General features: G+C 40.3%; 1 protein-coding gene across 1 annotated transcript in view; it reads left to right on the top strand.

Annotated features, from left to right (window-relative positions):
• Nucleotides 1-15,607, top strand: part of XK (X-linked Kx blood group antigen, Kell and VPS13A binding protein) — a 49,653-nt gene extending 34,046 nt beyond the window's left edge. Inside the window, exon 3 of the mRNA XM_060002183.1 lies at nucleotides 14,570-15,607. Within this exon, the coding sequence (XP_059858166.1) occupies nucleotides 14,570-15,396 (827 nt within the window). The 3' untranslated portion in view covers nucleotides 15,397-15,607. The remainder of the gene's footprint in view (nucleotides 1-14,569) is intronic.
• Nucleotides 15,608-25,212: the final 9,605 nt, after the last annotated feature.

Here is a 25,212-nt window from a genome sequence, read left to right as displayed (position 1 = left end):
CTTTTTTATAAAGCAGAAACTAGCACACCACTGTAAAGCAATTATACTCCAATAAAGATGCTTAAAAAAAAAAGACCACTGCTAGGGAAATAGGCCTCATTATATTTAATATTTATTTAGCCAGAATTGCCTATTGGTTAAGACCAAGACTCTAGAGCAAGACTGCTTAGGTATGAATTCCAACTCTGCTAGCTGAGTGATTTCTGGGAAATTAGTTAGCATCTTTGTGTTTCTATTTTCTCATCTGCATAATGAGGATAATTACAGTATCTACTTTATAGAATTGTTAGGATTAAGTGATTAGTACCTGTAACGTGCTTACAATAGTCCCTGGCATGAGAAGACTACAGTAATTTTTTTCAGCGTAAGAGAGATGAGCCAGAAGAGATTTTATCACCCAGTTTCCTTAGGTAAGAAATTGAAATGTGTCTGGGAGAAAAATAGCAAAAATCGTTCGGGCTCTTTAGGGATTGTAAACAGTAATAATCACATCACATGTACTGTGATTGACATGCCATAATAATTTGTTCTGACAATTCTGAATACTAAACAGGATGTAACTATGTATTGAAAGGAAAGTCCTCAATTTCTGACTAAACATCTGGTAAACTGGCACATGTTCAAGAGGCCTTTTGGTAACAGTAAGGTCTTAGTTGCTAGAAGTTTAAGATGTGTTTTACAGTATTAGGATGTCATCCTGGTTACATCTGTAGAACCAGTTTTGCTATAGTGATTCAAGTAGGTGTTTATAGTATGTTTTGTTTTCTCCATGGCATTTTGCCAGGGTAGGCAAGGAAACTATTCCTGAAATAACTTCATTACAATAATGAAAGTGTAGTCTTTTGCCTTTAAAAAAATTCAATTTAATACAAATATATTGAGTTGCCTAGTAAGTATAGTAGTAATGCACCTATATGTTTTTAGAATTTTTTTTAATTATTTATTTTTGGCTGTGTTGGGTCTTCGTTGCTGTGCATGGGCTTTCTGTAGTTGTGGTGAGCGGGGGCTACCCTTCGTTGCAGTGCGCGGGCTTCTCACTGTGGTGGCTTCTCTTGTTGCAGAGCACGGGCTGTAGGCGCACAGGCTCAGTAGTTGTGGCTCGCAGGCTCTAGAGTGCAGGATCAGTAGTTGTGGTGCATGGGCTTAGTTGCTCCGTGGCATGTGGGATCTTCCCGGACCAGGGCTCGAACCCATGCCCCTGCATTGGCAGGCGGATTCCCTGGCAGTCCAGTGGTTAAGACTCTGTGCTTCCACTGCAGGGGGTGCGAGTTCAATCCCCAGTTGGGGAACTAAGATCCCACATGCCATGCAGCGCAGCCAAAAAAAAAAAAAAAGTCTACAAGCAGTAAATGCTGGAGAGGGTGTGGAGAAAAGGGAACCCTCCTACACAGTTGGTGGGAATGTAAATTGGTGCAGCCACTATGGAAAACAGTATGGAGGTTCCTTACAAAACTGAAAATAGAGCTGTCATGTGATCCAGCGATCCCAATCCTGGGCATACATCCAGAGAAAACTATAATTTGAAAAGATACATGCACCCCAAGTGTTCATCGCATCACTGTTTACAGTAGCCAAGACATGAAAACAACCTAAATCTCCGTCGACAGATGAATGGATAAAGAACACGTGGTACATGTATACAATGGAATATTAGCCATAAAAAGAATGAAATAATACCATTTGCAGCAACATGGATGGACCTAGAGATCATCATACTAAGTGAAGGAAGCCAGACAGAGAAAGACAAATACCATATGATATCACTTATACGTGGAATCTTTAAATATTATACAGATGAGCTTATTTACAAAACAGAAACAGACTCACAGACTTAGAAACTAAATATATGGTTACCAAAGGGGAAAGGTGGGGGGAGGGATAAATTAGGAAGTTGGGGTTAACATATACACGCTACTATGTATAAGACAGATAATCAACAAGGACCTACTGTGTAGCACAGGGAATTCTACTCAGTACTCTGTAATAACCTACATGGCAAAAGAATGTGAAAAAGAATAGATGTATGTACATGTATAACTGATTCACTTTGCTGTACACCTGAAACTAAGTCAACATTGCAAATCAACTATTCTCCAGTCAAAATTAAATTTAAAAAAGAAAGCTGACTTCTAACATCACAGATTAATTTTTCCTGGTTTTTAAAAAGTTGATATAAATGGAATCAGAGGTCTAGCTTCCTTCATTGAACATTATATTTGTGAGAGTTATCCATGTTGTGACTTGTAGCAGAACTTTGTTCTTTAGCATTGCTGTGTAATGTAATATTCCATTGTATGAATATACCACAATGAATTGACACATTCTTCTCTTGATTAATATTTAGGTTTTTTCCAGATTGGGATTAAAAATAATGCTGCTGAAAATATCCTCGTACGTGCCTTTTAGTATACGTATATATATACAGTTCTGTTACACCTATACTCGGGTAGAATTGCTGGTCACAGGAAATGCCTATGTTTAGCTTTAGTAGAAACTGCAAAAGTCATTATACCACTTTACACTCCCACAAGCAGTGTATAAGAGTTCCAGTTGCCCCACATCCTTGCCAACACTTGCTGTTACTTTCAGTATTACAGTGGGTGTGTGTAGTAGTGTCTCATTTTAGTTTGAATTTGCATTTCCTGATGGCTAATGAGCTTGACTTCCTTTTCGTGTTTTTAGTGACCATTTTGGGGTGTGTGTGTGTGTGTGTCAAGTGACCATGCAAGTCTTTTGGCTGATTATAAAAATTGAGTTGTATTTATCCTTTTGGTCCCTGTTCAGACCTTCCTGTATCTCCATGCTTCCATGTGGGAGCATTTTCATTGGGTCTGAAATGCTACCTTTAGTATTTTCTTTAGAGTAGATCTACTAGTGAAAAATACCCTCATTTTTGTTTTGTCATAAAATGTCTTTCTTTTACCTTCATCTTTGTGTTTGGAGGACTAGGTTAGTGGTTACTTTCCTCCCACTTTGAGGTTACCATCCCTTTGTCTTCTGGCTTCCATTATTTCTGTTGAGATACCAGCTGTTCTTGTTATTGTTGCTCCTTTGAAATTCATCTGATTTTTGGTTGTTCGTTTGTTTCTAACTGCTTTTTAAGGTTTTCACTTTGACTTTGATGTTCAGCAGTTTTAACATGCTTAGTTGAGGTTTTCTTCGTATTTATCCTACTTGGGCTTTAGTTTGATATTTTAGCAGTTTGGGAAAATTCTTAGACTTTATCACTTTAAGTATTGGTTCCGACCCATTCTTTTTCTTCTCTTCTCTCTCTCTCCAACATTTTCACTTTGCCGTAAGTCTCTCATGCTTTTTTGTTTCTCCATTTTCTTCTGACTTGCCTTCTGCTTAGTACTAATAATCTTTATAGCAATTTCTATTCTATTAAACCCATCTGTTGATTTCTTAATGGCCCTTATTGTATTTTTCAGTTCTGGAATTTTCATTTGAGTTTTTAGAATAGTTTCCAGTCTCTGATAAATTCTCTATCTTGTCATAATTTCTTAAACATATTAATTATGAATATTTTTAACATCTTTATTGGAGTATAATTGCTCTACAATGGTGTGTTAGTTTCTGCTTTATAACAAAGTGAATCAGCTATACATACACACACATCCCCATATCTCCTCCCTCTTGTGTCTCCCTCCCACCCTCCCTATCCCACCCCTCTAGGTGGTCACGAAGCACCGAGCTGATCTCCCTGTGCTATGCAGCTGCTTCCCGCTAGCTATTTTACGTTTGGTAGTGTATATATGTCCATGCCACTCTCTCACTTTGTCCCAGCTTACCCTTCCCCCTCCCTGTGTCCTCAAGTCCATTCTCTACACCTGCATCTTTATTCCTGCCCTGCCACTAGGTTCATCAGTACTGTTTTTTTAGATTCCATATATATGCTTTAGCGTACGGTATTTGTTTTTCTCTTTCTGACTTACTTCACTCTGTATAACGGACTCTAGGTCCATCCACCTCACTGCAAATAACTCAATTTCATTTCTCTTTATGGCTGAGTAATATCCCAGTGGATATATGTGCCACATCTTCTTTATCCATTCATCTGTCGATGGACACTAAGGTTGTTTCCATGTCCTGGCTATTATAAATAGAGCTGCAGTGGACATTGTGGTACATGACTCTTTTTGAATTATGGTTTCCTCAGGGTAATTATGAATATTTTTAAGTCCATGTGAGATAATTACAATATCTCTATTTCCTATGGATATATTTTAATTCTTGGATTTAGATTATTTTTTTGTTTTTGTTGTTGGCTTGCCATGTTATTTTTAATTAAATGTCAGATGCTTATATTAAAAAAAAAAGAGGGCTTCCCTGGTGGTGCAGTGGTTGAGGGTCCACCTGCCCATGCAGGGGACACGGCTTCGTGCCCTGGTCCAGGAAGATCCCACATGCCATGGAGCGGCTGGGCCCGTGAGCCATGGCCGCTGAGCCTGCACGTCCTGAGCCTGTGCTCCGCAACAGGAGAGGCCACAACAGTGAGAGGCCCGCGTACAGCAAAAAAAAAAAAAAAAGAGAGAGATACTTTGAGTCTCTGGATGAGTTCTCTTTCTCCAGGAAGATTTTACTTTTGTTTATGGCAGGTAATTGGGTTAGATATAGATTGAATTGATCCAGTCATAACTTGAGTTGGTTGAAATGTGTACTTCAGCCTTTATGAGGGATTATCTATTTCTGGTCACCCTTACTCCCAGTGTCTAGTCTTCGGGGTTCCCACCAGAAAGCTTTGGCTGTCTCCAGGACCATTATAGGGCCACAATATCAATATTTGCTCCCACACCCACCAGATTTGAGAGACTGCTGAAAGCTGTGTTCATGTTCCATAATACTGTACCCAGTATCATATGGGCATATGTCTCAAGGGGAAGAGCAGCTTCAGAATTTTCTCTTAGGACTTTTCTTCTCTTTAAGATCTTGGCCCGAAAGTACTGACTGCTTTCTTTGGTAGATCTCTGATGCCTTTAAACAGGTGTTTGTCCAGTTGCTCTTGGCAGAAATATTGAACCAAAACAAACTAATCTGCCATTGTCAGCATGGAAATCCTCTTTTTTGCTTTTTAATGCCTTTTTAAGGGAAGTTAAAAAGCACGAGAAATCAGAATTGTTCTCTCTTTTTCATTTTAAATGCTCATTGACACCTGAGGGTGAAGCTAATATATTGTCCTTAAATAAGTCTATGCAAATCTGGCCTTTGAATTCTGGTAGAGTTTTTGGGATACATATGAGAAATTGTGAAATCTATTATGAGTTTGTTCTATAGTTAAGAACCAAAGCAACTAAGGAAGATGTACAAATGGCCAATAAGCACATGAAAAGATGCTCTACATCATTAGTCATCATGAAAACGCAAATCAAAATCACAAAGGTGTACCACTTCACACCCACTGGGATGACTAGAATCAAAAGGTTATAATAAAAATTGAACTTAATGATAATAACAAACATTGGTGAGCGTGTGGAGAAATTGGAACTTTCATACACTGCTGGTGGGAATGTAAAATGGTGCAATCACTTTGGAATACAGTCTGGCAGTTCCTCAAATAATTAAACACAAAGTTACCATATGACCCAGCAACTCTACTCCTATAGACCCAAGAGAAATAAAAATATATTCATAGGAACTTCCCTGGTGGTGCAGTGGTTAAGAATCCACCTGCCAATGCAGGAGACACGGGTTTGAGCCCTAGTCTGGGAAGATCCCACATGCTGCAGAGCAACTAAGCCCATGTGCCACAGCTACTGAGCCTGCACTGTACAGCCCGTGAGACACAACTACTGAAGCTCACGTGCCTAGAGCCCATGCTCCGCAACAAGAGAAGCCACTGCAATGAGAAGCCCACGCACCACAACCAAGAGTAGCCCCTGCTCGCCACAGCTAGAGAAAGCCCATGTGCAGCAACGAAGACCCAATGCAGCCAAATTAAAAAAAAAAAAATCACACACAAATGTTTGTAGAAGCACTATTCACAATAGCCAGAAGGTGGAAACAACCCAAATTTTCATCAGCTGATGGATGGATAAGCAAAATGTAGTATATCCATACAATGGAATATTATTTGACCATGAAATGAAATGAAGGACTGATGCATGCTACAAGATAGATGAGTGTTGAAAATGTTATGCTAAGTGAAAGAAACCGGTCACAAAAGACCACACATTATATGGTTTCATTCATACAGAAGTCCAGGATAGGGAAATCTATAGAGACAGAAAGTAGTTAGTGGTTGCTTAGGACTGGGTGGGGGAGGGGGGTAGAGGAATGAGAGCTAAAGTGTACAGCGTTTCTTTTTGAAGTGATGAAAACGTACTAAATGTGACTCTGGTGATGAAACGTACTAAAAGTAGATACACATATCTGCGAATCTGCTTTTAGAGAAACATTGAAAATATTTTCTCCTATTCTGAGGTTTGTCTTTTCATCTTGTTTATGGTGTCCTTTGTTGTGCAAAAGCCTTGAAGTTTCATTAGGTCCCATTTGTTTATTTTTGTTTTTATTTCCATTTCTGTAGGAGGCTGGTCAAAAAGGATCTTGCTGTGATTTATGTCATAGAGTGTTCTGCCTAGGTTTTCCTCTAAGAGTTTTATAGTGTCTGGCCTTGCATTTAGGTCTTCAGTCCATTTTGAGTTCATTTTTGTGTATGGTGTTAGGGAGTGTTCTAATTTCATTCTTTTACATGTAGCTGTCCAGTTTTCCCAGCACCACTTATTGAAGAGACTGTCTTTTCTCCATTGTATTTTCTTGCCTCCTTAGGGCACTCTACTCACTGCTCTATGGTGACCTAAACGGGAAGGAAATCCAAAAAAGAGGGGATATATGTATATGTGTAGCTGATTCACTTTGCTGTACTGGAGAAACTAACACACATTGTAAAGCAACTATACTCCAACTAAAAAAGAAAGAGTTTAGAGACAAACAGTTCTCAATTTGAATCCAAGCATGACCACTTACTAGCTGTATGACATTGGGAAAGCTATTTAACCTCATCTTTCTCATCTGGAAAATGGGTATAAACTAGAACCAACTGATAAGGATTAAATGTGATCATATATGTAAAGTGCGTGGTGTTGGGGACATCATAATTATTCAGTAATAACTGTGATAATAAAATTATTGTTAACAAAAAAGAAACATTGAATTGTACACTTTAAATTGTGAATTGTATGGTATGCGAATTATGTCTCAATAAAGCTGTTACAATAAAGGACCAAAGCAATATTTATGATAGCAACTGGGGAGAGAAGGTGACAGATGTGGATACAAGCTCATGGTGTTGACGATCTCTCTCATTTTCACTCTCTTCATTAACAGTTTGCTGACGCAGACGTACAGAATGGACTTGAGGACATGGGGAGGGGGAAGGGTAAGCTGGGACGAAGTGAGAGAGTGGCATGGACATATATACACTACCAAGTGTAAAATAGATAGCTAGTGGGAAGCAGCCACATAGCACAGGGAGATCAGCTCGGTGCTTTGTGACCACCTAGAGGGGTGGGATAGGGAGGGTGGGAAGAAGACGCAAGAGGGAGGGGATATGGGGATATATGTATACGTATAGCTGATTCACTTTGTTATAAAGCAGAAATTAACACACCACTGTAAAGCAATTATACTCCAATAAAGATGTTAAAAAAAAAAGTTTGCTGACCAGTTGTCAGGGCCTGGGGTGGAATTAAAGCAGAACCCTGGGTCCTGTAATACATGGTCAAAGGTAACTCAAGTAAGAGTAAGTCATGGAATCCAGCAAGAGCAGTGATCTGGATAACTGACCAGGAAGATAACACTGCTGAGATAATCCAGACTTGTCTTAATCCTGGCTGGGCCCGACATCCTGAAGCAGGACTTACCTTCCTTAGTTATTCCCGTGGTCAGAAAGTACTGCACTGTTCCTAAATCCCCCTGCTTTGCAAGCCTCTCATATACCTAGAAGAGTTTTTTTTAGAGTGTAAACTTAAATCTCAAAGACCTTTTCTAATTTGGAGCCTATTTCTCTGGAAGTGCTGGAAACACGTGCAACTTCTTGATTGAGAAAGGCACATAAAGCAGATGCATTTGCATAGGAAGCCCATGACCCCAGAAGTCACCATCTGGGAAGGGGCTTTGAGAGTTCTCATGGCTCACTTCAGTCGTGTCTCTGAGAGATTTGGAGCTTCAATTACTCATTCAGTGGTTAAAAAAAAAAAGGGCAGGTCACAGATTGTACAATTTTTATTTCACTTATTCAACGGACATATCAGTTACCAACTTTGTGCCAGTCACTGTGCTAGGTGCTGTAATAAAACTCTGTATGAAACAGTAGCTGCCTCTAGGAGATTGCACTAAACCAAAGGTACCAAGTGAGGAAAGAGACGTATGCATTAAGTGACTGTGAGTTCCCAATAGAGTGGCAGTTAACTGAGCTTAGAAGAGTCTTGGAAGCATTTAGCACAACTGAATAAATATAGTTGAATAAAGGCCGAGAAAAGGCATCATTGAGGCGGTAACACTTTAACTGAACCTTGAAGAACAAGTAGGGTTTATCCAGGCAGACGAAGAGGAGAGGAAGGCTGGTGGCAGAGAAACAAATGAGTTAGGACCCTGTGGTAAGAGCCATTATGAGAGTTAACAAGGGACACAGCCAGAAAGGGAGGAAGAAATGAACTTAGAGCAGTACTTCTCAGACATTAATGGTCATACATTAAAGCCTGAGAAAAACGGAAAATCGTGTTAAAATAGAGATTCTGACTCAGAATTTCAGGGTCTAAGCTAGAGCACTTCATTGACCCCCAGTCAATGTCAGTGCTTCTGATCCATGAGCCACACTGAGTAACAAGAGCTTAGAGATCTATTTGAGTGGGATGGGAGAGGAAAGTGAAAAGTCCTAATTAACATGTAAATTTCTGGATAGAATGATCTGGAGTGATGGTGTTGTGAGCTGCTAGAGGGAATGTAAGAGGAGATTTTCAAGGAAATATAAGTTTTGTTTTGTGTTTTGTTTTGTTTTGAGGCACCTATAAAGATATCTCGGAAGAGAAATCTGGTAGGAAGGAGAAAAATAAGACCATGGTTCCTGAGTAGAAGAGAAAGATGTGCCTATGAATGAAATTGAGAAGGGACTGCAAGAAAAGTGAGAGGATGATTAGGAGAAAATGATATGATCACTTCCACAGAAGAAGTTTCAAGAAAGTGGGAATGAACAATGTCAAATGTTGCAGAGAGATGAGGAAGGAGCAAGACTAGAATCCAGACTGCAAGGAGTTGAGGATTGGAAAACGAGTGTTTCGATTAGTGGTAAGAGGGTTGAGGAAAAGTGTGAAAGAGAGTGTGGCAGTAGACAGAAAGGAGTGTAGGGTAAAGGGAAGGGTCCTCCCTCACCCTTTTTTTCCTTCCTCTTTCCTTTCTCCTTCCCCCTTCCCTCCCTCCCTCCCTCTCTCCCCTCCCTCCTTCCTTCCTTCCCTCCCTCCTTTCTTCCTTTTAGCATTATTATATCAATAGAAATTTTCCTACATACAAAAAATTGAGAGGCTATTATAATGAATGCTAGGATAAGCCACAGAGAAAGTGCTTGCCTTGTCCTACAAACAGAATTCCCCTCCGAAGAGGAATCCTGAGCAATAAAATGTTCTCCACCACTTAACACAAAGATTAAGGTCTTGATGTCAAGTCAGGAAATTAGCAAGTTCATTCCTAATAGCAATTATTTTCTCTGTGAAATAGGAAGAGTTCCTTTGGAAGGAGTTCGTTTGGCTGGAATTACATGGGAAGAAACTTTGTAAGTGTGGCAGGGGTTTGGAATATTGCCAAAGCCTTCCTTTCAGCTTTACCCAAAGTGATGTCTTACCTTCTAACAAAAGATAAAAACAGCAAAATGCCCTCCGACCTCGCCCCTCCACTCCACACACTCACATAGGAAATGAGAATATGAAAAGTAGCAGGATACAAAATTAATGCACAGAAATCTCTTGGGTTCCTATACACTAATGATGAAAAATCTGAAAGGGAAATTAAGGAAACACTCGCGTTTACCATTGCAACAAAAAGAAAAAAATACCTAGAAATAGGGCTTCCCTGGTGGCGCAGTGGTTGAGAGTCCTCCTGCCGATGCAGGGGACACGGGTTCGTGCCCTGGTCCAGGAAGATCCCACATGCCGCGGAGCGGCTGGGCCCGTGAGCCATGGCCGCTGAGCCTGCGCGTCTGGAGCCTGTGCTCCACTACGTGAGAGGCCATAACAGTGAGAGGCCCGCGTACTGCCAAAAAAAAAAAAACCTAGGAATAAACCTACCTAGGGAGATAAAGACCTGCATGTAGAAAACTATAAGACATTGATGAAAGAAATTAAAGATGATACAAACAGATGGAGAGATATACCATGTTCTTGGACTGAAAGAATCAACATTGTGAAAATGACTGTACTACCCAAAGCAATCTACAGGTTCAGTGCAATCCCTATCAAACTACCAATGGTATTTTTCACAGAACTAGGACAAAAAATTTCACAATTTGTATGGAAACACAAAAGACCCCGAATAGCCAAAGCAATCTTGAGAAAGAAAAACGGAGCTGGAGGAATCAGGCTCTCTGACTTCAGACTGTATTACAAAGCTATAGTAATCAAGACAGTATGGTACTGGCACAAAAACAGAAATATAGATTAATGAAACAGGATAGAAAGCCCAGAGATAAAGCCACACACATATGGTCAACTTATCTTTGATGAAGGAGGCAAGAATACACAATGGAGGAAAAACAGCCTCTTCAATAAGTGGTGCTGGGAAAACTGGACAGCTACATGTAAAAGAATGAAATTAGAACACTTCCAAACACCATACACAAAAATAAACTCAAAATGGATTAAAGACCTAAATGTAAGGCCAGACACTATAAAACTTGTAGAGGAAAACCTAGTCAGAACACTCTATGACATAAATCACAGCAAGATCCTTTTTGACCCACCTCCTAGAAAAATGGAATAAAAACAAAAATAAATGGGACCTAATGAAACTTAAAAGCTTTTGCACAGCAAAGGAAACCATAAACAAGATGAAAAGACAACCCTCAGAATGGGAGAAAATATTTGCAAACGAAGCAACTGACAGAGGATTAATCTCCAAAATATACAAGCAGCTCATGCAGCTCAATATCAAAAAAACAAACAACCCAATCCAAAAATGGGCAGAAGACCTAAATAGACATTTGTCCAAAGAAGATATACAGATTGCCAACAAACACATGAAAGGATGCTCAACATCTCTAATCATTAGAGAAATGCAAATCAAAACTACAATGAGACATCATCTCACACCAATGAGAATGGCCATCATCAAAAAATCTACAAACAATAAATGCTGGAGAGGGTGTGGAGAAAAGGGAACCCTCTTGCACTGTTGGTGGCAATGTAAATTGATACAGCCACTATGGAGAACAGTATGGAGGTCCCTTAAAAAACTAAATATAGAACTACCATATGACCCAGCAATCCCACTCCTGGGCATATACCCTGAGAAAACCATAATTCAAAAAGAGTCATGTACCACAATGTTCATTGCAGCACTATTTACAATTGCCAGGACATGGAAGCAACCTGAAGTCCAGTGACAGATGAATGGATAAAGATGTGGCACATATATACAATGGAATATTACTCAGCCATAAAAAGAAACAAAATTGACTTATTTGTAGTGAGTTGGATGGAACTAGAGTCTGTCATACAGAGTGATGTAAGTCAAAAAGAGAAAAACCAATACTGTATGCTAACACATATATATGGAATCTAAAAAAAAAAATGGTTCTGATGAATCTAGGGACAGGACAGGAATAAAGACACAGACATAGAGAATGGACTTGAGGACACGGGGAGGGGGAAGGGTAAGCTGTGACAAAGTGAGTGAGTGGCACGGACATATATACACTACCAAATGTGAAATAGATAGCTAGTGGGAAGCAGCCGCATAGCACAGGGAGATCAGTTCGGTGCTTTGTGACCGCCTAGAGGGGTGGGACAGGGAGGGTGGGAGGGAGACGCAAGAGAGAGGAGATATGGGGATGTGTGTATATGTATAGTTGATTCACTTTGTTATAAAGCAGAAAGTAACACACCATTGTAAAGCAATTATACCCCAATAAAGATGTTTAGAAAAAAAGATTATTGGGGGCTGTTAGACTTCTATGACATGCCACTTAAAAGGTCAGGACCACCAACGGATCCCCTGTTGTGTGGACTCTGGGAAGAGAAGGTTGGGAAATGATGTCAGGAACTTTTCTCCATTTAAGTCTGAATAAGTAGATATTTGCATAAATATCATCCTAGCTATTCATTAGATAACAGCTTAACTCTAGAGGTAGAAATATACATTCGAAGCATTTTGTTCAAGTTTCTTGTCTCCCAAGTATCTCTCTCTTCCTGGCCCCTTTCTTGGGGAGCAGGGAGCACCCAACATTGGTAATGATAATTGAAGTTAGTGATTTCACAGTCATTTCTTTGCATTCTCAGAAGGCCTTAGCAGTTAATTCCTACTAAGCAGCAATTGGGTAATAATTGGCTAACTCTCTTGACAGAGAAAAAAAACGTAATTTGGAAATAATTGACCTAACGAGAAAAATGGATTGATGGTTAAAAAATTGTTTGGGTCATTGCATTGTTAAAAGTAATAAGTAACTTGGAGATGAAGTACCGTAAATTTAACAGTGTAAATACTGCATGTGTATGAATACATAATTTATATGGTAATTTACGCTTAGCTCATATTCTACATTTGAAGTTATTTTTCTTGTAGTAGAAAAAACAGAAGGACTAAAAGAAAAGGATCCAATACTAGATTCTTAAGGTTTGTAGAAATGTGTAATACATATAAAAGTATATCACCTGGGATAAACCGTAATGGAAAAGAATATAAAAAAGAATGTGTATGTATAACTGAGTCACTTTGCTGTACAGCAGAAATTAACAGAACATTGTAAATCAACTGTATTTCAATAAAAACAGTGTATCAGCAATATGTACTGCTTTATAATGCTCCATTGAACTAGCCTCTCAGAAAAAATAACTCAGTCCAATTACTTCCCAGGCTACTCCTGTGATAGTATTTCTGTCTTTTAAATTTGATTAGTACATGGCAGTCTTTCCAGAGAATGATATCGATGATTTAAATCAGTGCCAAAAGGCTATGAGAGGAGTTGATGCTTTGAGTAAAACTGAGCTTCTCCCAGGCAACTAACTACCCAAGCTTCCGAGTTTTTATGCCCATCAAATGTAGATGTCTTCCATTGATTCAGAACTTAAATAAGAAAATGAACCCTTTATTCCCATGCATTTTAAATTATAAGTAAAAACAATTTTGTTATATGTACGTTGGAGGTAGGCATGGAAGGTATTATCTCAATTTTATGGGCAAGAAAACAGAACCCAGCCAGACTCTCGGTTCCTCCCTGCTCCAATATTTGGAGGTCGTGGCAGCCTGCAGTAAGTGATTGTATTTCAGATTTGACCACACAGTCTGTGCTCATGGGTTGGCAGTACATTTTTTAGATAATAGAACTCACAGCCAGCAGTGTCATGCTCTGAAACATAGTACCATGCTCCATTCAAATGAACCACATCTTGTCCCCTAACACTGCTGCTCGGTATAAACCGGGTAAACCCATTAGCCGTCAGTCATTTGAAGAAATAAACAGCTAGAGTTGAGACCCCTTGAAACATTAAGGCCTTTTAGACCAAGACAGATTGACTCAGTAACAGTGAGGTTCTCATTTCTTCAGCACTGTATGGAATTTAAGAATATAACTGAAGAGCAAAGAAAAGTGAGCAATCTGTAGTCAGTATATAAATTTAAAAGGTCCTGCAGATAGAGAGGAACTCATGAACAATTTATTATTGAGTGCTTTCTGTTTCAGTTTCTACACTGGTATATGTTGAGGGTATCAAGAAGAAATATCAGACATGGTCACTCGTGACTCCTCAGGAGCTTGTAAGCTGATTGAGGAAACAAAACGCACCGTGTAAAGGACTCCACATATTCAGACAGAGCAGATGGGGTCTGAAAGGTGTTTTAGTTTCAGCTGACCCTGAAGCAGACCCTGAGACAAGCACTTGAGTGCATGTCTGTCTGGAGGAAGGTATAAGAAGCGTGGGAGAAGGGAAGTGAGACAGGGAAGGCGGCCAATAAAGGTGACAACGTTACTAGACAACAGTCACCGTGGGTGACTAGAAAGTAATCTTATGAGGAAACACCGGTAAACAGTATAGAACACACACCTCCGAGTTACTCTACCCAAACGGTAGGGGAACTGGGCTCGTTATATTCCAGCTCTTCTCAGGGCTAGGATTGGGGTGTTGAAGGGCTCTCCCAGGGGTATTAATTCCTGGGCACTTCAGCCTGCCCAGCACCTGGGCACAGCAGGCTTCTGCAGCCCTGGGAAAAGCCCTCAGGTGCAGTGAGCAGACGCTGATAGCTGGAAGCCAGCCCGTGCACATGAAACAGAGGGGTCCAAGGAATATGGGTAGAGGACTGCCAGCAGCCACCACAGTAGGATTCTTGGTGTAGGTGAGACTTGAGAGCGCTCTTTCTCTTCTCTCCTCAGGTCTCTTCATGGTCCTCTCCCTATTGTCCATCGTGTATGGAGCCTTGCGCTGTAACATCCTCGCCATCAAGATCAAATACGATGAATATGATGTCAAAGTGAAGCCCCTGGCCTATGTCTGTATCTTCCTCTGGAGGAGCTTTGAGATTGCCACTCGAGTCATTGTCCTGGTCCTCTTTACCTCTGTCCTGAAGACCTGGGTGGTGATAGACATACTCCTCAACTTCCTCAGCTTCCTCTTCTACCCCTGGATCCTCTTCTGGTGCAGTGGCTCCCCCTTCCCTGAGAACATCGAGAAGGCCCTCAGTCGGGTGGGCACCACCATCGTGCTGTGCTTCCTCACCTTACTGTACGCCGGGATCAACATGTTCTGCTGGTCAGCGGTACAGCTGAAAATCAACAACCCCGACCTCATCAGCAAGTCCCAGAACTGGTACCAGCTGCTGGTGTACTACATGTTGAGATTCATCGAGAACGCCTTCCTCCTCCTCATGTGGTATCTTTACAAGACTGACATCTACATGTATGTGTGCGCACCCCTGCTGATCCTGCAGCTGCTCATTGGGTACTGCACGGCCATTCTATTCATGATCGTGTTCTATCAATTCTTCCACCCTTGCAAAAAGCTCTTTTCCTCTAGTGTTTCTGAAAGCTTTCAGGAGTGGCTAAAGTGTGCTTGCTGTGACTGCAGGCGGCGGAAATCCTCTGAGTCTGCAGAAAAGACGGATCTAAGGTCATCCGCAGACAGAGAGGAAACCCCTTCTAGCAGTAAAATAAGTTCTATGCCCAGCCAGATCTTGAATGCCGATGAGCTCTTTTCTGCTTAATGGGACCTGAGTCTCTTGAGGCACAGATGTATTGTTTGCTGGGTTGATCCCTGTTCTTCATACAAGTGATGGGCCCTGCACAGTTAACAAAGCAGGAAGTTATCTCTCAACTCCTTGTGAGTCTCTCCCCTTCGGAGAGCTCTCGGGTGGGCATGTGGGAACCATGGAGAGAAGCCAGGGAAACCGCTGAGCGTTGCAGGGGCAGCCTAAGGCATCACCATTCACAGTTGACCATGTTCTCCCAGACGTTACTGGCCTTTTCATTGACAAAGTACCCATGATATCTGAGTTGGGCTGGTTAGATCCATCAGGTAGAATGAGGGCAAGGGCTTACTTGTTTTCTAGTTTTCTGGACTGCTGGTCTAGGTAGCCTAATGTTTTATTATCCCTGAACGTAGTTTTCACCCAAGAGTTATCTGATGACCACAGATGGTTACTGGGGTTTTGCCATCAGCCACAACAGTCCTGTCAGAGTTTTCAGAGAGGGCTGTTCAAGTTTGGTTTTTGAATAGACAGATGTTCCATTTTCATCTCATCAGGGCTCTTTGTACACAACCAACTGTAGCAGCCTTGGAGACTTTATTCTCAAGGATCCATGGATTCAAAATTGAATTCTAAATTTGGTTATGGAAGCCCTAGAATTTTAGAAAAGTTGTGTTCCTTCAATATGTTGAAGAAATTCTGGATCAAGAGGGTTGTTAAAATATCAAAGTGTTTGTAGGCTTTTATAAGCAGAGTTCTTACCTTCTTGTGGTAGTTTAAGATGAATCTGCTAGAAGGTAGGCTTAACCTCATCAAGGTTGAGTCCTGTCTTACAGTTCTGGGAAATTTCTAGTAGAATTTGCTAGGATTTGCCTTCTTAGGAAAGAAGAAAATAAAACCCATAGTCTTTACTCCACCTCTTCCTTGCCTGTCAGGAAAGTTTTAGACAAGAGTTACCTTGGTTAACCTAAGTTCTTCTAGAAAACACAGAAATTTCTCACCTAGCATATGTATATAGGCCATTTTAATTTTCATTATTTGAAGGAAAAGGGTTCCCCACCTTCAGTTAGATGTTGACTTCAGAAACTTTTAAATTTTGCAAACAGCTAACATGACCAGAAGATTTTTATCTTTAACTGAATGCATTTTGATTTGGTATGATTATGAGTTAATTTGAATAAGAACTTCAATTTTATCCTCCTACACTCTCCTATCTTCAGTATAATTTCTCCTTTGATCTGGAACCATATTTCTTTCATAAAAGGATTTGTAGAATATCCTCAGTTGTCTTGGAAAAATGCCTAGATCTAGTACCATTATTTCTACCATAAAAACCTTGATGATGAAACACCTGGGAGCAGGTGACGTCACTGACGAGGCTGGACATTGCAGGTCGATCAGGGTTGACAGTCTTAGGACTCATAATGGCTGAACTTTCTGACCCATGGAGTTTCTAACAGCTAGTTTGTCAGGGGACAGGTTAAAATGGTGAGTTTGAGTAGGAGTTATGGCCAGAATTAGCCAGGGATGGAGAGACTGGTACTTCCCCAGCCTTGGTTTGGAAGCCTGTCTCAAGAACCACTACAAAATCTGGGCCTTCAACTACATTTAAAATCATTTTAAGGTAGAATGTAGGTAAGCCTATTGAGTGACCCCAAACCAAACTGACAGTGATGGTCTGTCACACTCCTAAAGCCCAATTATAAGCCACATTTAAAAGGATAAAGAGGTTTGGTAACTAAATTGGACATTTTGTCATCTTTAACTCTTGATATGCAGATACCCCTGCTTTGGGGCCATATACGTCTAGTCACTTTGGGGAAGAGAAGCCACTGCTTTTTTTCTTCATGGCCACAATTTAAGTCATAGTGAACTGAGAAATCTTGTTTTTAAATTATTTGTATTATACCTCTGAAATGGCAAAATTATAGCTCAGACTGCACAACTAGGTTGCCCTAAAGACAAACAAACCAGCAAATTTCCTCCTATCTTGAGAGTTAAAATGTCTTTTTCAGTAATAATTCCAATTTTTAAAAGTCTCCGTGCTTTGTCTAATTAATTACATACCATAACTTGTCGCAACAGATACTCCAACTGATTCATTATCATTTGGCTGGATGGAGGTGAAGTATTTCCTCGAAATATATTGAAATAAGATCATCAAATATGTTTAGACTTTCTTCATTACTGGAGACAGTGCAGTGTAGAGGTTGGCATCTCCCTGTCCAACCCTGCAAGTTAGTTAATTGTTCTATGCCTCAGTTTCCTCACCCACAAAATTTGCATGATATACTTGCCCAGACTACCTCACAAGGTTGTCAGAAGAACAAATTAAATAATAGGTGTGAAAATGCTTTGAAAATATTTTTGAAGTGCCATGCATGTTTAAAGGAGTTGTTTTTATAGTTATTCAAATTCATAACAGGTTATTTTTTTTTTTTTTTTTTTTTTTTACCGTTAGAGAAGAAACAAGTAGCATCATTCACATGAGTGTCTTAAGTGAATATGTCGGCCTTTGGCCTTACAGAAGGGCAAGTGTAAATGGCCTTTACTCTTGGAGAGAACTCAACAGTTGCCCTTTCTCTTACCATCATTTGCTTATAAAAATTAGCACCCAGGGCTTCCCTGGTGGCACAGTGGTTGAGAGTCCGCCTGCCGATGCAGGGGACACGGGTTCGTGCGCCGGTCCGGGAAGATCCCACATGCCGCGGAGCGGCTGGGCCCGTGAGCCATGGCCGCTGAGCCTGCGCGTCCGGAGCCTGTGCTCCGCAACAGGAGAGGCCACAACAGTGAGAGGCCCATGTATCGCAAAAAAAAAAAAAAAAAAAAAAAAAAAAATTAGCACCCAAACATATGGTACTTGGAGGAAAAAGACCCACTGAAATCTGAGAAATTGCTTTTGATAACAAATGAGCTTATCATTTTTGTATGTCATCTTTCATAAAGGATATAGCAGCCTCTTTTGTTAATTTTTCTTTACAATTTGAATGCCTGATCCCGCTAGACTTTAATTGAATGTGGGTATAATTTTTTCTGCCTTGTAAATGGGAAAAATAAACTTTAAAATTGATTGTCAAATATAGCATTTTCTTGGAAACCTCCTTAGAACATTAGTGCTATGGGTTATGACTGTATGTGTCAGTACTCCTCAGCCAGTACATTGCGGATGTGAGCTTTGCAGGCTGCTTCTCTGCAGCCATTCACTCTAATAAATATTGTTTATGTTTCTTCATATAATAAATTAATTTTTCAATTTCTCCTTGCTCTTCATTCCTTATACAGTCCTTTCATGGCTTTTTGACTTCAGGGATTATTTTAGAAACAAATTTGCAAATGGTTTTGTTGTGATTAATTATGATTTTGTAACCTCACCTGAAAATTTTGTTTGATAAGCATTTACTCCATTTGTTAAAGCTGCACTGCTCAATACTAAAATTCTGCTCCAACATAAGTGGTATACTGATCCAGAAACATAAAATATCAAATGAGCGACTTGATATTAACATAAATGAATAGTCAAATTGTAAATGGCGATCTGTGGTTGGAAAAAATATCAGGTTTTTTCTGCATGTCCAAAGGCCTTATTTTTTCTATTGAGGTATAATTGGCATATAACATTATATTAGTTTCAGATGTACAACATAATGACTCAATATTTGTATACACTGCAAAATGATAACTGCAATAATTCTATTTACCATTCCATCAGCATGCTGTTTATTACATCCTATGACTTATTTATTTTATAACTGGAAGTTTGTGCCTCTTGATCCCCTCCACCAGTTTCGCCCACCCCCCTAACTCCCCTCCCCTCTGGCAATCGCCAGTCTGTTCTCTGTATCTATGAGGGGTTTTTTTTGCTTAAGAAAGACAAATACCATATTATTTCACTTACATGTGGAATCTAAAAAACAATCAGTTATTTAAGGGGTTATTTCGGAGCATGAGGTAGACAAGGATTGTTGCAATAATTTCCTTTCCTCTGAAGGTGACCTTGCAATTTGGAAAGACTTGGCTATAGGAGAAATGTTTTGAAAGAGATCTCTTGGTATTAAATCAACCCCTTGAGAAAACTGAAGGTCAACAAGTGTAGTGTTTAAGTAGGTCAATGTAAAATTACTTCATTTGGTGTTTGTAAATGTTTTATTTTGAAATAACTTCAAGCTAATAGAAGAGCCTTAGGAATAGTGCGAAGAATTCATTTATCCTTCAATCAATTTCACCTATTAATATTTTGTCATGTTTGCTTTATAATTCTTACTTTCCTTCTTTTGACCCTTTATTCCTAAATACTTCAGTGTGTATTCTCTTATGCTCTGAACAAAGGCATTCTCTTACACAGCCACAGAATGATGATCTAATTCTGGAAATTCAACATGGATACAATACTAGTATCTAATCTAGAGTTCATATTCCATTTAACAAGTGTACCAATTACTTCATTTGTTTTCACAAAGCTTCCCTAACAATGTGAATCTACTCAGCCCTCTTTTATGGGTTCTCTTTATTTAAAGGTATGAGTAAATTTTAACTTCCCTATGAATGCTCTGAAAACTATAGCAGACTTTGAAAATCTATTTGAAGAAAACATGCATGTTACCAGTACTAATAGCTTAAAAGCATAAATTTGGGATGTTTACTGGCAAACTGTGGGTAATTCTTTTTCATGAATCTCCATTTTAACCACCAAGTGTTGACTGCTTAATATATGGACCTGTAGCTCACACCCTGCCCCTGCCCCACTGTGATAGTTCATTTTACAGTGTTCAGGCCCAAGTTTGTAAAGATTTGGAAGGGGATGAGGGAAGTACAGTATATATTATTCCTCCATGACCATATTTCTCCGGGTGCCCCCTTCCAGGAGACTGTATTCTCTATGAACATCTTTGCAGCTGGGAAAGGGCTCAGAAATACCAACTCTACACTATATGAGTGATGTTTTGAGCCTCTTCTCTTTTTCAAAAAAGGCACTTCATATCAGAAGAGATTTCTACAGAGCTGAGAATTCAGAAACATCCCTGATCCCTTCTTTCCCAGCGCACAAGATACCCTATCAGACTAGGTCCCTAACCTGCTAAGAAGGTGTGTCCGCTGCAGAAGCCTGCCTGAGGGGATGCCTCACGCCTCCCTGTCACCCTCTCTGTGTGGTTGTTTCTCTGGAAATTATCAGGCCAAGGACGTATAACACAGTGCAGGTTTAAGCAGGGTTTGGTACCCAGAGCATCTTTGAGGAGTATACAGCAGGATGCAGCAGCAGCATCTCTTGGCAGCAGGTTATCAGAAAACTTCTCACCCAGACTCCCCTGTGTGAGGTTTCAGCACTTGCCTCCTGCCAAGGAGAGATTCATCCAGAGAGATTTTGAGATTCTGCCTGTGCTTTTGCTCCCTCCCTGCCTCCCATCCTGAATTAATTCTCTCTCTCCGAATGATGAGTTCCTGATTGAAGCCTGATTAGCCTGTTTCCTAGAGCCCTGGGAATATCATCCTCCGTAGATATCTGCATTATGCATACTGGTTTAATTTCTTATCAGTCGGCTTCCTATTTTAATTACCTAAATTCGACAGTTAATGAGTCAGGTTCTCAGGAGCGATAGCACTCAAGAAACAAAACAGGATTTAGAAATTCTCTTTTGGAGTGGTGCTTCAGGATCGTCCCCACCACCACCCCAGTGCAGAGGAGACTGCTTCCCTGGTGTCGCCTTCTCCTGACAAGGTGACCTTCTTGAGTGGAGTGGCAGAATTTTTTAGAACAACGATGCCCAGCTGTAGAGCTGCAGACCTCCAAGAACTGCAGAGGCACTGTGTTCCTCTCCACTAACTAGGGATGTATGACACTATCCAGAGATGTCTGGCACACATTTGTACAATTGTCTTTCACACCCATGGGTATGCTGTTGTGAGTGATAGAACAGGACTGATTAAAAGTGTCACTGTATTTAAAGTAACTTCGTCATCACCCCTCCAGTCCCTACCATGAACAGGTGTTAAAAATTCAACCACCATCATGTGGGAAGTCACCTTAAAAGACGTCCTTTGTAATTGAAAATGTTGGGAATTATTTTCTTTTAATTTTTATTGGCATATAGTTGATTTATAATGCTGTGTTAGTTTCAGGTGTACAGCAAAGTGAACCTCTTATACATATGCATATATCCACTCTTTCTGAGATTCCTTTCCCATATAGGCCATTACAGAGTATTGAGTAGAGTTCCCTGTGCTATACAGTAGGTCCTTATTAGTTATCTATTTTATATATACTAGTGTGTATGTGTCAATCTCAATCTCCAAATTTATCCCTTCCTGTTCGGGATTATTACCCTAGAAAGTTTTTTCACTGACAGAATATTTTCTCAAGTGTACTTACAGTCTACTCTTTTCCTTTTATTTTTAAATGTATTTTTTAAATTTTATTTTATTTTTATACAGCAGATTTTTTTAACATCTTTATTGGAGTATAATTGCTTTACAATGGTGTGTTAGTTTCTGCTTTATAACGAAGTGAATCAGTTATACATATACATATGTTCCCATATCTCTTCCCTCTTGCGTCTCCCTCCCTCTTAGCCTCCCTATCCCACCCCTCTAGGTGGTCACAAAGCACTGAGCTAATCTCCCTGTGCTATGCGGCTACTTCCCGCTAGCTATTTTACGTTTGGTAGTGTATATATGTCCATGCCACTCTCTCACTTCGTCCCAGCTTACCCTTCCTCCTCCCGTGTCCTCAAGTCCATTCTCTAGTAGGTCTTCATCTTTATTCCCGTCTTGTCCCTAGGTTCTCCATGACTTTTTTTTTTTTTTAGATTCCATATATAAGTGTTTAGCATACGGTATTTGTTTTTCTCTTTCTGATTTACTTCACTCTATATGACAGACTCTAGGTCCATCCACCTCACTACAAATAACTCCATTTCGTTCCTTTTTATGGCTGAGTAATATTCCATTGTATATATGTGCCACATCTTCTTTATCCATTCATCTGTTGATGGACACTTAGGTTGCTTCCATGTCCTGGCTATTGTAAATAGAGCTGCAATGAACATTGTGGTACATGACTCTTTTTGAATTATGATTTTCTCAGGGTATATGCCCAGGAGTGGGATTGCTGGGTCATATGGTAGTTCTATTTGTAGTTTTTTAAGGAACCTCCATACTGTTCTCCATAGTGGCTGTACCAATTTACATTCCCACCAACAGTGCAAGAGTGTTCCCTTTTCTCCACACCCTCTCCAGCATTTATTGTTTGTAGACTTTTTGATGATGGCCATTCTGACTGGTGTGGGATGATGTCTCATTGTAGTTTTGATTTGCATTTCTCTAATGATTAATGATGTTGAGGATTCTTTCATGTGTTTGTTGGCAATCTGCATATCTTCTTTGGAGAAATGTCTATTTAGGTCTTCTGCCCATTTGGGGATTGGGTTGTTTGTTCTTTTGATACTGAGCTGCATGAGCTGCTTGTAAATTTTGGAGATTAATCCTTTGTCAGTTTCTTCATTTGCAAATTTTTTCTCCCATTCTGAGGGTTGTCTTTTCGTCTTGTTTATGGTTTCCTTTGCTGTGCAAAAGCTTTTAAGTTTCATTAGGTCCCATTTGTTTATTTTTGTTTTTCTTTCCATTTCTCTAGGAGGTGGGTCAAAAAGGATCTTGCTATGATTTATGTCATAGAGTGTTCTGACGAGGTTTTCCTCTAAGAGTTTGATAGTGTCTGGCCTTACATTTAGGTCTTTAATCCATTTTGAGTTTATTTTTGTGTATGGTGTTAGGGAGTGTTCTAATCTCATACTTTTACATGTAGCTGTCCAGTTTTCCCAGCACCACTTATTGAAGAGGCTGTCTTTTCTCCACTGTATATTCTTGCCTCCTTTATCAAAGATAAGGTGACCATAAGTGCGTGGGTATATCTCTGGGCTTCCTATCCTGTTCCATTGATCTATGTTTCTGTTTTTGTGCTAAATATATTTTTATTTTTTTAATTTTAAAATTTTATTTATTTTTGGCTTCTCCATTGTGCTGTGGAGACTTCTCACTGCGGTGGCTTCTCTTGTTGTGGAGCATGGGCTCTAGGCATGTGGGCTTCAGTAGTTGTGGCTCGTGGGCTCAGTAGTTGTGGCTCATGGGCCCTAGAGCACAGGCTCAGTATTTGTGGCGCACGGGCTTAGTCGCTCCACAGCATGTGGGATCTTCCCGGACCAGGGTTGGAACCTGTGTTCCCTGCATTGGCAGGCGGATTCTTAACCACTGCGCCACCAGGGAAGCTGTATTCTTTTCCTTTTGAAATGAGGTTTGTTCACACACAAATCGTTTGGCACCTCTCATTTCCAGCTTGAGTCAAGAGATGAGAAAATCTTTTTACTTTAAAAATGTAATGTGAATTGGTGAGTGTTCTACCTTCAGAAAGTCAATTATGTCATTAAGGTGAAATGCTTTTACAATTTCCAAGCACTAAAAAATGTATATTAATATCATGATAGGGCTTCCCTGGTGGCGCAGTGGTTGAGAGTCCACCTGCCGATGCAGGGGACACGGGTTCGTGCCCCGGTCCGGGAAGATCCCACATGCCGCAGAGCGGCTGGGCCCGTGAGCCGTGGCCGCTGAGCCTGCGCATCCAGAGCCTGTGCTCCGCAATGGCAGAGGCCGCAACATGAGAGGCCGGCGTACCGCAGAAAACAAAACAAAACAAAAAAATCATGATAACTGTCAAAATAATGAAATGATTTCTAGACATTCTTCAGTTCACCTCCCGATTCACCTCTTTGGCCTTATCAGAAATTCTATCAAGGTGCTTTCAGCTACAATTTGTAGAACAGCTGCTTAGAAGTGGCTTAAACAATAGGATTTTGTTATCTGACCTAGCAAGTTTTGTTGCTTCATCTTCACATTTGTCTCTTTATGATTGCAAGACGACAGTCTGGGCTCCAGGTGTCACATTTACACAACTGAATCCAAAATAAGAAAAAAGGATTTCCCTTTGGGTATCTCTGTACTTTCAGGAGGAAAATCTCTTCCTAGAAGCCACCAGCCCCCTCCAGCAGAATTCCCCAAATTTCTTATTGGCTGGAGTTGTCACATCCTTACCTCTAAAGCTGTCTCTGGCAAGGAGAATGACATTGTCATGGTTTCCTTTGACTACACAGCATTCACCCCTTGGGGCTGGCAAAGGGGCCACCATCCTTTAGCTTATGGGAGGAAGAACACCCACAAAAATAGGGTTCTGCAGACAAAAATGAGTGGGGAAACAGCCATTTGCTGGACAACCTGACACTTCACTGTCATTTTTAAAAAATAAAGGTTCAGTTAAGATGATGATTTGGGGAAGAATATGAAAGCTCTGATCTGAAACATGAGTAGGTGTGTTTGCCTGGTGAAGGCAGTGGAAAGAATATTCCTGGTAAAGGGGACACCATGTGCAAAAGCCCAGAATTAGTAAAAAGGACATTTATAATCAGGGAACAGCTCGTAGGTCAGTGTTGCTGGAACATGGGAGAGAGGGGAGGTTGGATCAGGGGCCACATCATGAGAGGGAGAACAGAATGATAGTGTTGACACAAGCTAGGTACTCTGCTAAGCGTCGTATCCACATGACCACTTTGATTCCTCTCAACGATCCTATGTGACTGTTACTGCAATGATTTCCATTTTACAGAAAAGGAAGCCGAGACTAGTGAGATAAAGGAACTTTCCTGTGGTTGCACAGTACGTGGTATGGTTAGGATTCAAGCTCAACAGTGTCTGGTGTCAACGCTCAAGCATTTAATCACTAGGCTCTCCTGACTCCTAAACTTTACCCAAACTGCAGTTGTGGTTAAGTCTGGCAGATGCTGGAGACCGAGGGAA

This window comes from Delphinus delphis, chromosome X, assembly GCF_949987515.2.
Source record: "Delphinus delphis chromosome X, mDelDel1.2, whole genome shotgun sequence".
Lineage (NCBI taxonomy): Eukaryota > Metazoa > Chordata > Mammalia > Artiodactyla > Delphinidae > Delphinus > Delphinus delphis.
Note: the sequence above shows the minus strand (reverse complement) of the source record. Positions and strands in the feature narration are given on the sequence as shown.